Source organism: Phoca vitulina, unplaced genomic scaffold (genome assembly GCF_004348235.1).
Source record: "Phoca vitulina isolate PV1807 unplaced genomic scaffold, GSC_HSeal_1.0 scaffold2, whole genome shotgun sequence".
Lineage (NCBI taxonomy): Eukaryota > Metazoa > Chordata > Mammalia > Carnivora > Phocidae > Phoca > Phoca vitulina.
The window spans coordinates 95,633,442-95,645,350 of record NW_022589705.1 but is presented as its reverse complement, the minus strand read 5'-3'; the positions used below and the strand labels follow the sequence as shown (position 1 = coordinate 95,645,350).

Here is an 11,909-nt window from a genome sequence, read left to right as displayed (position 1 = left end):
CTGGACACTAGGGTTAGGGGCTCCCGTCCCATATTACTAAGGGAAGGGTGCTCCTGAAAGACCGTGGCTCTCCCGGGGTCGCTTAAGACAGGAAAACATATTCCACCAAAGGTCTTCAGGTATAGGCAGTGCAGGGGTGCAGGCCAAAGCCTGTGCACATGACAGACCTGGGTGATTGAGGGGCTCCCCGGGAAGATGCCCGAGTCGGGACCAGACCAACAGGGTACACTGAGAAGTGAACTTCCTCACGGAGCCAGTCTCTGCTTCAAAGGCTCCCTTGGGCCCTGGTGAAGGGGACAGCGTGACCCACGGGTGGAGCGCATCTTATGGGAGATGGCCGGGTGTCAGTCGGGCTCTGCCATGACTTCACCTCTCTGTGACTCAGTTTCCTCACCTATAAAACGGGGGTGACAAGAGTCCCCTCCTCGGGACAAGGAGGAGCGCCAGGAATGTTTGGTAAAGTATTTTATTTGTCCATAGTAAGTAATCAGTGAATATTGTTTGTTGTCCCGTGGCTGTCACAGCTCGCGGCCCATCGGGGTCCTTTTCCCGTCCTGCTGCCGTGGCTGGGGCACCGAGGCCCCATGAAGCAGTTCCCTGTCCCTCCTGCTCACTGGTTGATCACTTACGACCTTGGGGAAGTCACCTGGATTGTGGGCCCCCTGATTACAACTCTGACCCGAAGGCTCATTACTCCCTCTCCTCCTTCTTTTATGGCAAAGCACAGATAAAATCGAGCACAAATGTTCCCAGCTCTCAGGAAGGTGCCACATCAGCTCAGCCAGTGGCCCAGGCTTCGCTCAAGGGGGTCCTGGAAAGACAGCGGGGGTCTGGACAGAGCAGCTTCTGCCCCGCACTGTGTCCTTGTGCGGCGGCGTGTTTAGTGGGGGTCCGGAGGCCGCCACCCCACGTGCTGAGGAGCATGGGGCTGGGGCCAGTGTGCGCCCCACGCTTACTAGCTGGTGACCTGGGGCAAGGTAGCTGCCTTTCTTATCTCTAAAATGGGCAGCGATAGCTCTTATCTCGAGGGCTGGTTGTTAAGGACCCAGTAAAGTACTCGGGCAGCACCTGCTCTTCCATCCACCTCCATGGGCTCCTCCCCCAAGACTCCGGAAGATTCTGACCAGGCCTACTCTTGGTATGGCTCAGGTTGACTGTGTCAGCGATACTGAGCTCAGGGGCATCCTCATAGCACCCACCACGTTTCACCCCTCACCCCAGGTGAAAGGTCAGCTCCGCCCAGCAGCCTGCCCCCCACCCAGGGCTTAAGAAAGCAACTCAAAGGGACAGGGAGAGGGGTGTAGCAAGAGGTCAACTGGGAGACTTGGCTCCCTGGGCCTCAGTTTCCTTATCTGTAAATGGCCGAGAGGCGTGGCCTCAAGGCCCTGCAGGTCCTAGGCCTGGGGGGTTTGGCCCTCAGGACCCTTGGAGACCCCCTGGAGCCTGAGTCCTACGGGAACTGGAGGCCCAGGAGAGGAGGCCTCTTTCCCCAGCCTCAGTCTGTGCGCACGGGCCCCCCGGCAGGGGTCCAGGCCCGCCGTCTGGTCTCCATGGGCCTGGGGGCACTAGCGTGGGGCTATTAGCAGACCTGGTCCCCTGTTCTGTACCCCAGGAGCGGCAGGTCCCCAGACTGTACCTCAGGGACAGTCAGTTCAGCAGCCTGCCACGCGAGGGCAGCACGGGAGCAGGAAAGGATGTGGGTCTGGGCACCTCCGAGAGGGCTCGTCCAGTCCTGGTTTTCCAGAAGCCCTGGATGCTTCCAGAAAACAAAAGCAACTCAAATTCAATTTGATTTGGAAAATTCACAGATGCCACCCAGCTGGTCCCTTTGCAGCCCAATGGCCACACGGTGAGGCCTCTGTTGAGGCCCCAGCGGCTCTGACCAGCCCCTTCCTCCTCACCATCCTCCTCCTCCCCAGCCACCGGGCCACCCCCTCTTGGGTTCCCCTTCCAGAGACACTGTCTCCCCCTCACAGGCCCCTGGCTGGTACATCTGTCCCTGGCCCTCCTTGCTGATGGTGCCAAGAGCTCGGTTCTAGCCACGCTCTGCCAAGCAACATACACAGGAACACCCGTAGCAAGACACCTCGGCTCGGGGGTGCTTCTTAGGCTGGAAACACGAGCTTGAGCCAGACTGGCCGGGCTCTAAAATCCACTGCCGGAAAGCTAAGGCCAGGCCACCTTGCTGTCTCTTCTGGGAGTGTCCCTCCCTCCCACCTCCCAGATGCTCTCTCCCTGCCGTCCCCTGCAGCTGCAGCTAGCTACCAGCACGCCTGCTCGTGCGTGCCCCAGGGTCTGCCCTGGGTGCATCAGAAATCTGGGTCCTTTATCTCAGGGCTCCCAGGCACAGACCTCAGATGGCATTTGTCGCCCCCTCCCCTCCCCCAAACCCTCTGCGTCATCTGCCTGCACTGACAATTTGCTGCACCAGGCAGAGGAAGCTGCAGTTAGAGCCAGCCAGGCCGGCGTTGCCATGGGAACCATCCCTGAACGGATGGATGCTGAGCCCATCCTACAGCGGTTTCCATGGAGAAGGTCCTGATGTTCCCCAGTCCTTGCTACAGTTCTTTGTTCCTCACAGCGGCTGTAGCTTCATACCAGCGGCTCTTGACTGGGGTTATTGTTTGTTTCCTTTTTTCTCACATGGTAACTGTCTGCGGCTTTTTGAAGCCCCTGCTCTTCCTCTTCCTAGGATCCAGGGAGGATCGTGCCCTGGGCTGGCCTGTGGTTCTACTTGTGCCGTGTGGCACGCCTCCCAGCCAGCACCCGGCCTCCAGCCCGTGGGCCCAAGAATGCCGGCCTCGGTCCTGCCACAGCTCCAAATCTCGCTATGGAGCCATATATCAGCACCAGGGAATGTTAAGGCCAGCAGGGCCACCAGAGAGGTTGGGCCATTTCGCTGAGGACACACAGCTACTGAGGGACAGAAGCAGGCCTCTGGGCCTGAGCTATCTCCACTGTCCCCCACCTTTGGTTGTCTAGCAGTAAAGTGACTTCTCCAAAACCACCCCATCCCATCCAAGAGCACAGGTGGAATGCCGGCCCATCCGGGAGAGCCCTTCCGCTGCTGGGCTGTGGGAGAGCCTCCCTCACCTCATCCCTGGAAACAACCCCTCCTGCTGTTGGTGCCCAAGGCCAGCCCTGGTCCAGGTCTGGGTTCCACGAGCATTGTGGGCAGCCCGGGAGTTAGCCTTGTGTTGAGGCTGGGGGTCCCTCCACGGGAGGGGTGGGCCAGTGCCAGAGAGAGTCCACGCAAGAACTGGTGACTGGGCAGGAGACTGTCTCTGGCAGGGGCCAGGAGCAGGAGAGCTGAGGTCTGGCCTCTCTGGCCTGGGGAGGTGGGGAAAGGGGGGCCTGCTCCCCTTACCCCTCTGCCCTCCCCCTCAAGTAGGTATGCTGCTCAGTTTTCTGCAGCCTGGACACTAGGTGGCGCTCTCCACCCTGTCCCGCACAGGTCCTGGCCCCCTGCTGGGAAAGGTGCCTGGAGCCTGGGGTGGCCCACCCACAGAGAGCCGGAGAGGCCAGCATCCCCAGCCCCCAGCTCTAAGCGCCTGTCCTGCTCAGGACAATCTCTACCTGCCACTCTGAGCCCTCCTCGCCATTTTGTTTCTGCAGCCTTTCTCATCCCTGCCCCTTCTCCCACCATCCCTACTATACCCTGGGGATCCTACCGCTCTCCCCATTTCCCCACCAGAACTCCCCATCCGTGGGGTGACACTCACATGCTCAGGACTGTTTTCAAAACTAGGGGTTCCCGAAACCTGTCCACAAGTAAATGACAGAAAAAGCTCCCTCCCTCCCTTCCCCTTCCCTCCAGGGCTCCTGCCAGCTGGTTCTCAGGTGCATCTTGTGCTGAAAAGGTTTGAACAACTCTGTGCTGCCTTCTGCCTAGAACTGAAAGTTATGTAGGAGAGGGTCAGGGGTTAGAACCGCTGGTCACCATTCTGGATGCCAACTGAGGAAGGCAAGGAACATGCGGTCTTCCTGCCGCCATCCTGAGACAGCGGTTCTCGAAAGTCAGGACATATTGGAGTCCAGGAGTGTGCACGTTCACCAGGCACATGGGGCAGGGGCAGCCTGGAAGGCCCGCGTCCCCATCCCTCCCTCCCTCTGTGGCTGACGTTCCTCTCCTCTCTGTCCCCTCCAGGGAGGAGTGAAGGTTCTCATCACAGGCCCATGGCAAGAAGCCAGCAATAACTACAGCTGCCTGTTCGACCAGATCTCAGTGCCTGCGTCCTTGATTCAGCCCGGGGTTCTGCGCTGCTACTGCCCAGGTGAGGAGACTGGCCCCCGCCATGGGTGTGGGGGCCCCAGGAGCACTGCACGGAGGGTCAGCCTGGGAGCCACCTGGGACAAGTCGCGTCATTACTCTGAGCCTCGGTGTCCTCTGCTGGGATGGAGGGGCCCCAGACCAACTGGTATAATGTCATCAGTTTAGGCTCATGGAGCTCACGTCAGACAAGGCTACAAGGCCTGCTCAGCTGGGATTTTGAAGCGAACACGATGAGGGACTGTTTGGACAGCCAGTAAGCCAGGCTGACACACCCAGGACTAGGCACAGCAGGAAGCTAGAACCACCCTCAACCTGAAAGGCTCCTGGAGCTGGTGGGGAGAGCCAGGCAGGGGGAGGGGCCCGAGAGGAGCCGCATCTGGGGTCAGAGCGACCAGGCAGCCCTCTCTCCTCTGGCCCGTGCCTCCCACAGTTCCAGACCACCAGAAGCCAGGAGAGCAAGAGCGAGAGGGAGCCCAGGCCATGTGGCCCACAGGGTCAGTGCCCCGGGGCACTGAGCAGCTCAGAGGGGGATGGAGAAGGCCTGGTGGCAGCTGGGGGGGGGGTGTGTCAAACTAGTCAAACTAAGAATAATCTGCACACTAAGAATAATCTACACATCCACCCTTGAGAATGTGAAACCATCTACCCTGGGCCCTGAAAAAGGCACGTGCACAGAATTTGCTGCCAGTTTCAGGGGCAAGAGCCCTCTGCTGTCCCTGGGCTCTGACCTTCACCCTCCCTCCCTCATCGTCATCTGCTTAGCTTGATGTCCCTGTCTGCTTGACTCCTTGACCTCTGGCCTGCCAGCTCCCTGTGGTCAGGATCTGTGTCTTTCCTGGTCACTAGGCGTTCCCCCCGGCACATCCCAAGAAGGAGATCAGTATTTGTGAAGGAATCTGTTCCTAGGGTTCTTGTTTTCCAACCCTTGCGCTGGTGCTGGGAAGACCCTTTGGCTGACATTAGCTCCAGGGATGGCCTGTCCAGCTTGCCCAGGCAATGAATGGAGAGAGAGCCCTACCCCGTGTTATCCGAAGCCAGGAGTCTACAAAAGGAGAGCGTGCTCCCTGTGGAGGCCAAGGGTTAGGGAAGACAAGTGGGGGCCTTGGGCCACCCCAGCTCTCTGCCTCCACCCACACCATCCCTCCAGCCTGGGGCTCCTGGATTTACATGGAATGTTCTTCCTTCTCTCTCTCTCCTTTCCCTGTGCAGCCACCCCCCCCCCCCCCCCCCCCCCCCCCCCCCTTCCCCGGGCCCCCCCCCCCCCCCCCCCAAGAGCAGAATGCTCCAGAACTGGGTTCACAGGTTCAGCCCCCACATGAACTCAGCATCTCCTTCACCACAAACATCTCAGGGAGCCAGGGATGGTGCCCATAGTGGCCTCCCCCTACTGGCCCTGCCCCCATCACTGCCTGGCCAGCTCCAGAGGACCCACTTAGCCCCCTTTGCTCCCGGCAGCCCCGCTTGGTCTGGAGCACAGCCCTCAGGATGCCAGCCCAGGCTGGGTCAGCCTAGCATGGCTCAGGGCTGCGTGGCTAATGCAGCAACCACTCCCCACCACCTCTACTCCAGGGGGGTAGGGGGCGAGGGCAGCGTGTTATTACACTGTCCACTCACCACCTGCTGCTGGAACAGGACTCCCCTGGCCTATAAATAGAAACCACTTCCTGTACCTGGTTCTTTCCTGGCTGAGGACCCAGACCTTGCCTGTCCTAGGTTATCTGACCCCTCCACAAAAAAGACTGGCCTTTGCATGCCCTCTGGACAATGTCCCAGGCTGGGACCTGGCGCATCCTGGGTGCTGGACCAGTTGCATCACGGCACATCCCAGATCAGCCAGTTATCCTCTGGTGACTTCAGCTCTGTACTTGACCTCTCAGGGCCTCCATTTCGACATCTGAAAAACCAGCTGTCAGATGGGTGAGAGCAGAGGAGAAGGAAGGTCCATGAAGCACTTGGTTCACAGGCTCAGTTCATGAAGGTGCTCCATGCGCCAGGCTCATGAGCTTGGCACCCTGATGAGGAGACCAGACCCTGACCAGGAACACAGTCCCCCACCATCACTGGCCACAGACCACACGCAGCATGGAGTCTGCACCCTACAAGATCTCAGTAGTGCTCCAAGCACAGGAGAGAGACAACCAAGTCAGGGCACTGAGCTCAGGGTGAAGGGATGATGACAGAAGACCTGGGACTTTAGGAAAGGCCCCCCTGGGCTCAGGAGGAGACAGGAGAAGCCACCAACCAGAAGACTTGGCAGGCAGGACAGCCCCACACTGGGTTCCTGGGAGGTCACCGAAGGCAAGCGGTGAAATTCAACATGAGGTGGGCAAGTGCACTGCGTTTTTGAAGCAATTAATTGAACAAACGGTTGAGCGGATGTACCAGGCCAGGCACTGACCTTGGCACTGGGCATGAAGAGGTGATCAGGACAGACCTGTGCCCAGCTCTCTCGGAGCTTACATTCTCCTGCAAGAGACAGAAAGAAACAAGGAGACAAAGAAATCGCCAAGCAAGTTGGAGGGAGAGTGGAACAGGTGGAGGGAGCCGAACACGGCAGGGCTGGAGAAGAAAGAGGGGACCAGCCCATGTCCATCCTTCTGAGTCACGGGAAGGAGTTTGATTTGGTTTCACTTGCAATGGGAAGCCATTAGTTTTAAGTAGGGAAGTGATGTGATCTAAATTATGTCTTTAAAAGATGATTCTGGGTGTGTGGGAGAACAGATTGCTGGGAGGAAGAACAGAAACAGGGAAACCGTAGGAAGCAGGCAGAGAGGTGATCTTTCCTGACTTCAGGAGGGGAGCTCCCTGGGCAACGTATTCCCACCAGTTTCAGGTGGGGGATTTGGAATGTGGCCCCCCGATACCATCCCGGCAGGAACAGGTAGGTCTCGGGGGGGCTGAGGTTGCCCGCAGCAACATTCTAGGTGAGAAAGCCTGGCAGCTCGGCTTAGAGTGGTGGCAGGGGAGATAGAGACAAGTGGAGGGACCAGGATGCGCTGATGGACTGAATGAGGGGAGGGAGAGGGAGCCGAGGACGTGCCCGGGGCGATGGCCTGCCTGCACCGAGCTGCTGGTCCGGGACACGGAGACTATGATAGGTCCTCTCCTCTCCGTCTGTCTCTCTGGGGAAGGATGGGATGCTTTCGATCGGCCACATTCTAGCATCACAGGTTGTACAAGTGCCGGGAGATGCCGGGAGGTGTGGAGAAGAGCAGCAGTTGAGGAGCCCCCCCCCCCCCCCGCCCCCTGGGGTCAGAACATCAGAGAAGCCTTGGGTTCCCCAGCCTCCAGCCGAGGCCAAGAGGCCTGCTAAGAGTCGCAGAGCTGAGCGGGCTCAGATGGGATGTGTGCTGGCTGCCCTTTCTCCCTGTTGGTAAACAAGGCAAATCTCCAGGGAGGATGAGTGACCATGAACTTGGAAGTCTGCCTGGGGACGCCGTCAGGGCCTCCGGAGGTTCTGGACTTGGCTGGGCACCCCTGCCCAGAGAGGCACTCTAGGAGGTCCTATGGGAGGGTCCCCCACCCACCATGGAGCCAGCCAGTTCAACTTCTGGTCTGGAGCTAAGAGACCACACCAGGATAGAAAGCAGAGGGGAAAAGCCACTGGTCACCCTGAGGCAGTGACGTCCTGAAGACCTGCTCTGGGGACAGTGACATCATACATCCACCTGGAATGAACAGAGGCCTCAGGTCAACGAGCTGGTTTTCCCACGGGAAGTAAGGTCGGCCTCAGAGGGCAGCTGGAGCTCTACCCTGCCCTGGGGAGCAGCTGACTTGGACAGCCTTCTCAAGTCTGTAAACTGCAAAGCAAGAGCCCAAACAGTAACATGATCCCCATGTGCGTCCTCCCTGGAAATCTGTCCTGGGGAGGCCCTGGGCACTGCTATCTGGTGTTCCAAAAAAGCAGGGCAGAGAGCACATAGCCCTGAGTCTACCAGAGGAGGAGGCCTGGTGGGGTGAGCAGCCTGCACGCCCATACTGGGCCCCGGGGGCCGTCTCTGTGGGCCACGACCCCCAAGATTTCAACAGGAGCCGTGCATCCCCTTTAGCCCCAGAAATGAAGCAGGTTTCCGCCAGGGGTGGGCTCTCTTCTTGCCAACAGTGAGAATGTCCCAGTTGTTTATTCAAGCAATACATTCTCCACTGAGCCCTGTGCTGGGGACAGAACAGTTAATGAGACCCACAGGGGCCTGCCTGCCCAAAGCCCACCGTCTAGGCATTGGAGGGAGCTGCAAGCTTCATGGCAGCACCCGAGATCGGCCCCCCTGGGCCCAGACTAACAGGCGCGGCTGAGGCTCCTCCCTCGTCAGGAAGGCAGGGGAACTTCTGAAAATACATGGAAGGCCATGCTGAGTGCATCAGGACAAGCTTGTAGGATAAGGTGAAACAGAAATAAGCACCAAGACTCCAAAGCAAATGCTGTACCTGGACCCCATCTAGGATGGATGGGATGGGGGAGAAGTCAGGCAGCCATGGGCAGGGTTGCAAACCATTCATTCATGCATTCATTCAGCAAATCTGCACTGACTTCCCAGTACCTGCCCTCGCCAGGGAGCCGAGGAGCAAACAGGCAATTACAATATGGGGTATGGGAGTGATCACAGGGCACCTGGCTGAGTCTGGGGTCCCGAGAAGTTTCCTGGAAGAAGAAGCACTACATCTGGGCCTCAAGGAATGAGCAGGCAGAGGCTGGGGGTCACCCAGTGAAGGGGGGTGGGGAGGGGGCACTCCAGGTTCCCGTGTGGTACATCAAGTTGAAGGGTGCCCACCCCCACCCCTCAGCCTGACCTCTCTTTCCTTTGCTTTCAGCCCACGACACTGGTCTTGTGACCCTACAAGTTGCCTTCAACAACCAGATCATCTCCAACTCAGTGGTGTTTGAGTACAAAGCTCGGGCCCTGCCCACACTCCCCTCCTCCCAGCATGACTGGCTGTCATTGGACGGTAAGAACAGCGCTCGGGTCGCCTTGCCAGGTGCTGGGGAAAAGGGACACTTGGGGCCCTTGTGCACAGGGCGTAGAAAAGAAGGAAGCATTCAGGTTCCCTAACATCCACTCGGGGCAAAAGTCTCCACCACAGAAGGACGAACTGGGTCACCGCCCCCAATCTGGATCTCTCTCTGGCACAGAATGAAGTATATGAGTTTGGGCCTGCAGCTGTCAGTCCTGCCAGGGGATCTGAGTGGCCAGACAAAGCCCCGAGTTGCTAAGAGGTCCCTCTCTGGACAGATCCTGAGAAGCAGGGTCTGAGCATCCTCTGTTGCCCCCCACCCCAAGCCAATTTCTATGGTGTCCTCGAAGAGAGAGCCCCCGGAGGCCATCACCAAGTCCCAAGCCTCTTAGAGATGAAAGCAATGTGGGCAGCTGAGGAGAGGTGGCTCAGGCTCAGCTCCTTTCGTGTTCCAAGGCCTGGACGGGGCGGTGCGGGGGGGGGGGGGGGGTGAGCTGTGCATTAAGTGCTTTTGCCTCTTAGGGACAACAAACCAAACCTCACGGAAGCCCACAAACACCTGTCACCCCCAGCTTCTAGGCTGTTTCTACCTTAGCCTCTGCCCCATAGAGCATGTGAAACAAGTGCAGGATCATCATCGTGGCTGAGGGTGGAGGGCCAGGGAGCTCCAATAGGCTCAAATGGAGGGGACAGGACCTGCTGTCCCAGGATGGCTCTCTGAGAGCCACTGGCCTTGAACATGAGTGTTGGCACCAGAGGCTCTGCAGAGAAAAGCTGCCAAAGACAGGTGGGGGATGCTTAGGTCAGAGGCTGCGCTTCCCAGCTCTGAGCATGCCTAGCAGAAGCCCTGGAGCTGGCCTGGGGAGCTGAGCTGGTAGTCGGCTCTCTGCCCCCAGACAGAGCGGGAGGGATGGCTGCACACACGTCAGTATCAGGACAGCCTGCTGAAGCGCCAGTCTGTGGGGTACTTGCCAGAGACCTCATCAGCCTGAGGTGTGCGCCTTAACTAAGCTGCCCCTGGGCCCTCTGCAGGGATCACTTCCTTAAGCACCTCTCCCCTGCACACTGCAGCCCTTTGCCTTGTCAACTCTCAGACTTCCCCCTTGCTGCTGGCTGCTGGAGGATTTTCTGGGCTTGGGCACTTGCCCTGGGCCGCTTTCCTGAGCCACCCCATGTGCAAATCTCAGCCTCATCCCCGCTCAGCTCCAGCAGTGACAGGGTCCCTGGCAGCCACCCTGGCCACTGAACCCTCCGAGCTGTTCCCAGAGGTGGCTTTGGGTCAGCAGGGATCTGCACCCTGGCAGAAGCTGCATGGGAGCACCAGGCTGGTCTTGGCAGCCACCCTGGGCAAGCCTGGAGCCAGCCAGAGCTGTGAGGATGACCTGCAGGATTGTAACAGAGAAGCGCAGGGTGACCAGGGGCTCCCGTTCAGGAAATCCGGTTTCAGCTTTGCAGAACAAATGGGAAATGGAGCAGGGTACTCTGCAGAGTCCTGGCTCTCCCTGAGTGACCAGGTCACCTCACCAGGATGGACTGGAGGATACTGGGACCAACGTAGGACCTGCCTGGGAGATGGAGCCCTTCCGAGAGCCAAGACTCAGCCAGGCAGTGCCTCGGGGCACAGGAAATGTCAGCCATTCCCCCCCATGGAAGCCCAGAGAGCAAGCTGTACCAGGAGGTTACGGGCAGGGGAGGATGCTGTGACAGAGACGATGGGAAGGAAAACCCCCTCTGCTTCATTACAAACACACTTCTGAGTCCTCAACCATACCAGGTCCCTTAGGCAATGAGCCTGCTACCAAGCTGGACACCTGCTCCCCAGCAGCCCCTTCCCAAGAGGACTTGGAGCTCTGGCCTCCAGAGGCCTCCAGTTGAAATAAGCATCCTCCAGCCCCTGGAAAAATACACAGGAGAGATGACAGGTTGGGGAAAAGACGGGAGAGGCCCACCCCATTACAGAGAACAGACCAGGGCCCCTGCAACACCTCATGAGTCCCTCTCCCTTTGGTCTTGGGCAGGTATCCTTTCAAGTAATGGGAGGGGAAGGTGGCCAGAAGGTATCCCTAAACGAGTACAAGTGCCTTATCCACCGAAGGAAAAGGTTCGCAGGATTTCACCGGCCTGATAAATAATAACCGTGGGGGGAGGAGGGCCAGAACTGCAGCCGCAGCGCCAGGGCGTAATCGGCCTCGTGCCAAGCGGACAGCTGGGACAGCCCCGAGGGTAGGGGTCTCCGGGCCTCGGGCCAACCCCGTGGCTTGGCAGTGAGACGCTGCAGGGGCCAGGCTTGCGGAAGCCTCCCTCTCAGCTCCCCTCTCCTCTCTCCCCTCCCGCCCCCATGGTTACTGGGCAGATTCGCCCTGGGAGCTGCTGGGAGGTGGGGACGCGCGTGCTGCGGCGGAGAGGGGGAGGAGAGGGGGTGCAGAGGGGAGGGGGCGAGGGACTGCAGCGCCGAGCAAACTGGGGCGCGGCGGCCGGGCGGCGCGCGTGCACACACGCACGCACACGCACGCACACACGCGCACGCACGCACGCACGCTCCCCCCCACCCCGGCGCTCTGCAATGCAGGGGCGCGTCGCGCCCGCCCGACTGCGGCAGGGCTCCGCGCACCCGGGGGGCCGCGCCTCTCCCCAGCCGGGCGGGACCAGCGAGCCGCGGGGAGCGCCGCGCTCTCGCAGCCCAGCG

General features: G+C 59.5%; 1 protein-coding gene across 12 annotated transcripts in view; it reads left to right on the top strand.

Moving 5' to 3' along the window:
• CAMTA1 (calmodulin binding transcription activator 1) overlaps positions 1-11,909 on the top strand; it is an 842,290-nt gene that overhangs the window by 757,300 nt on the left and 73,081 nt on the right. For 11 of the 12 annotated variants that reach the window (XM_032394548.1, XM_032394539.1, XM_032394577.1 and 8 more), the window contains 2 exons: positions 4,148-4,274; positions 9,083-9,217. In XM_032394548.1, coding sequence (XP_032250439.1) covers positions 4,148-4,274; positions 9,083-9,217 — 262 coding nt within the window. Of the gene's footprint in view, positions 1-4,147; positions 4,275-6,992; positions 7,155-9,082; positions 9,218-11,909 lie in introns of those variants that run through there. The other variant, XM_032394581.1, reaches the window with a different exon arrangement.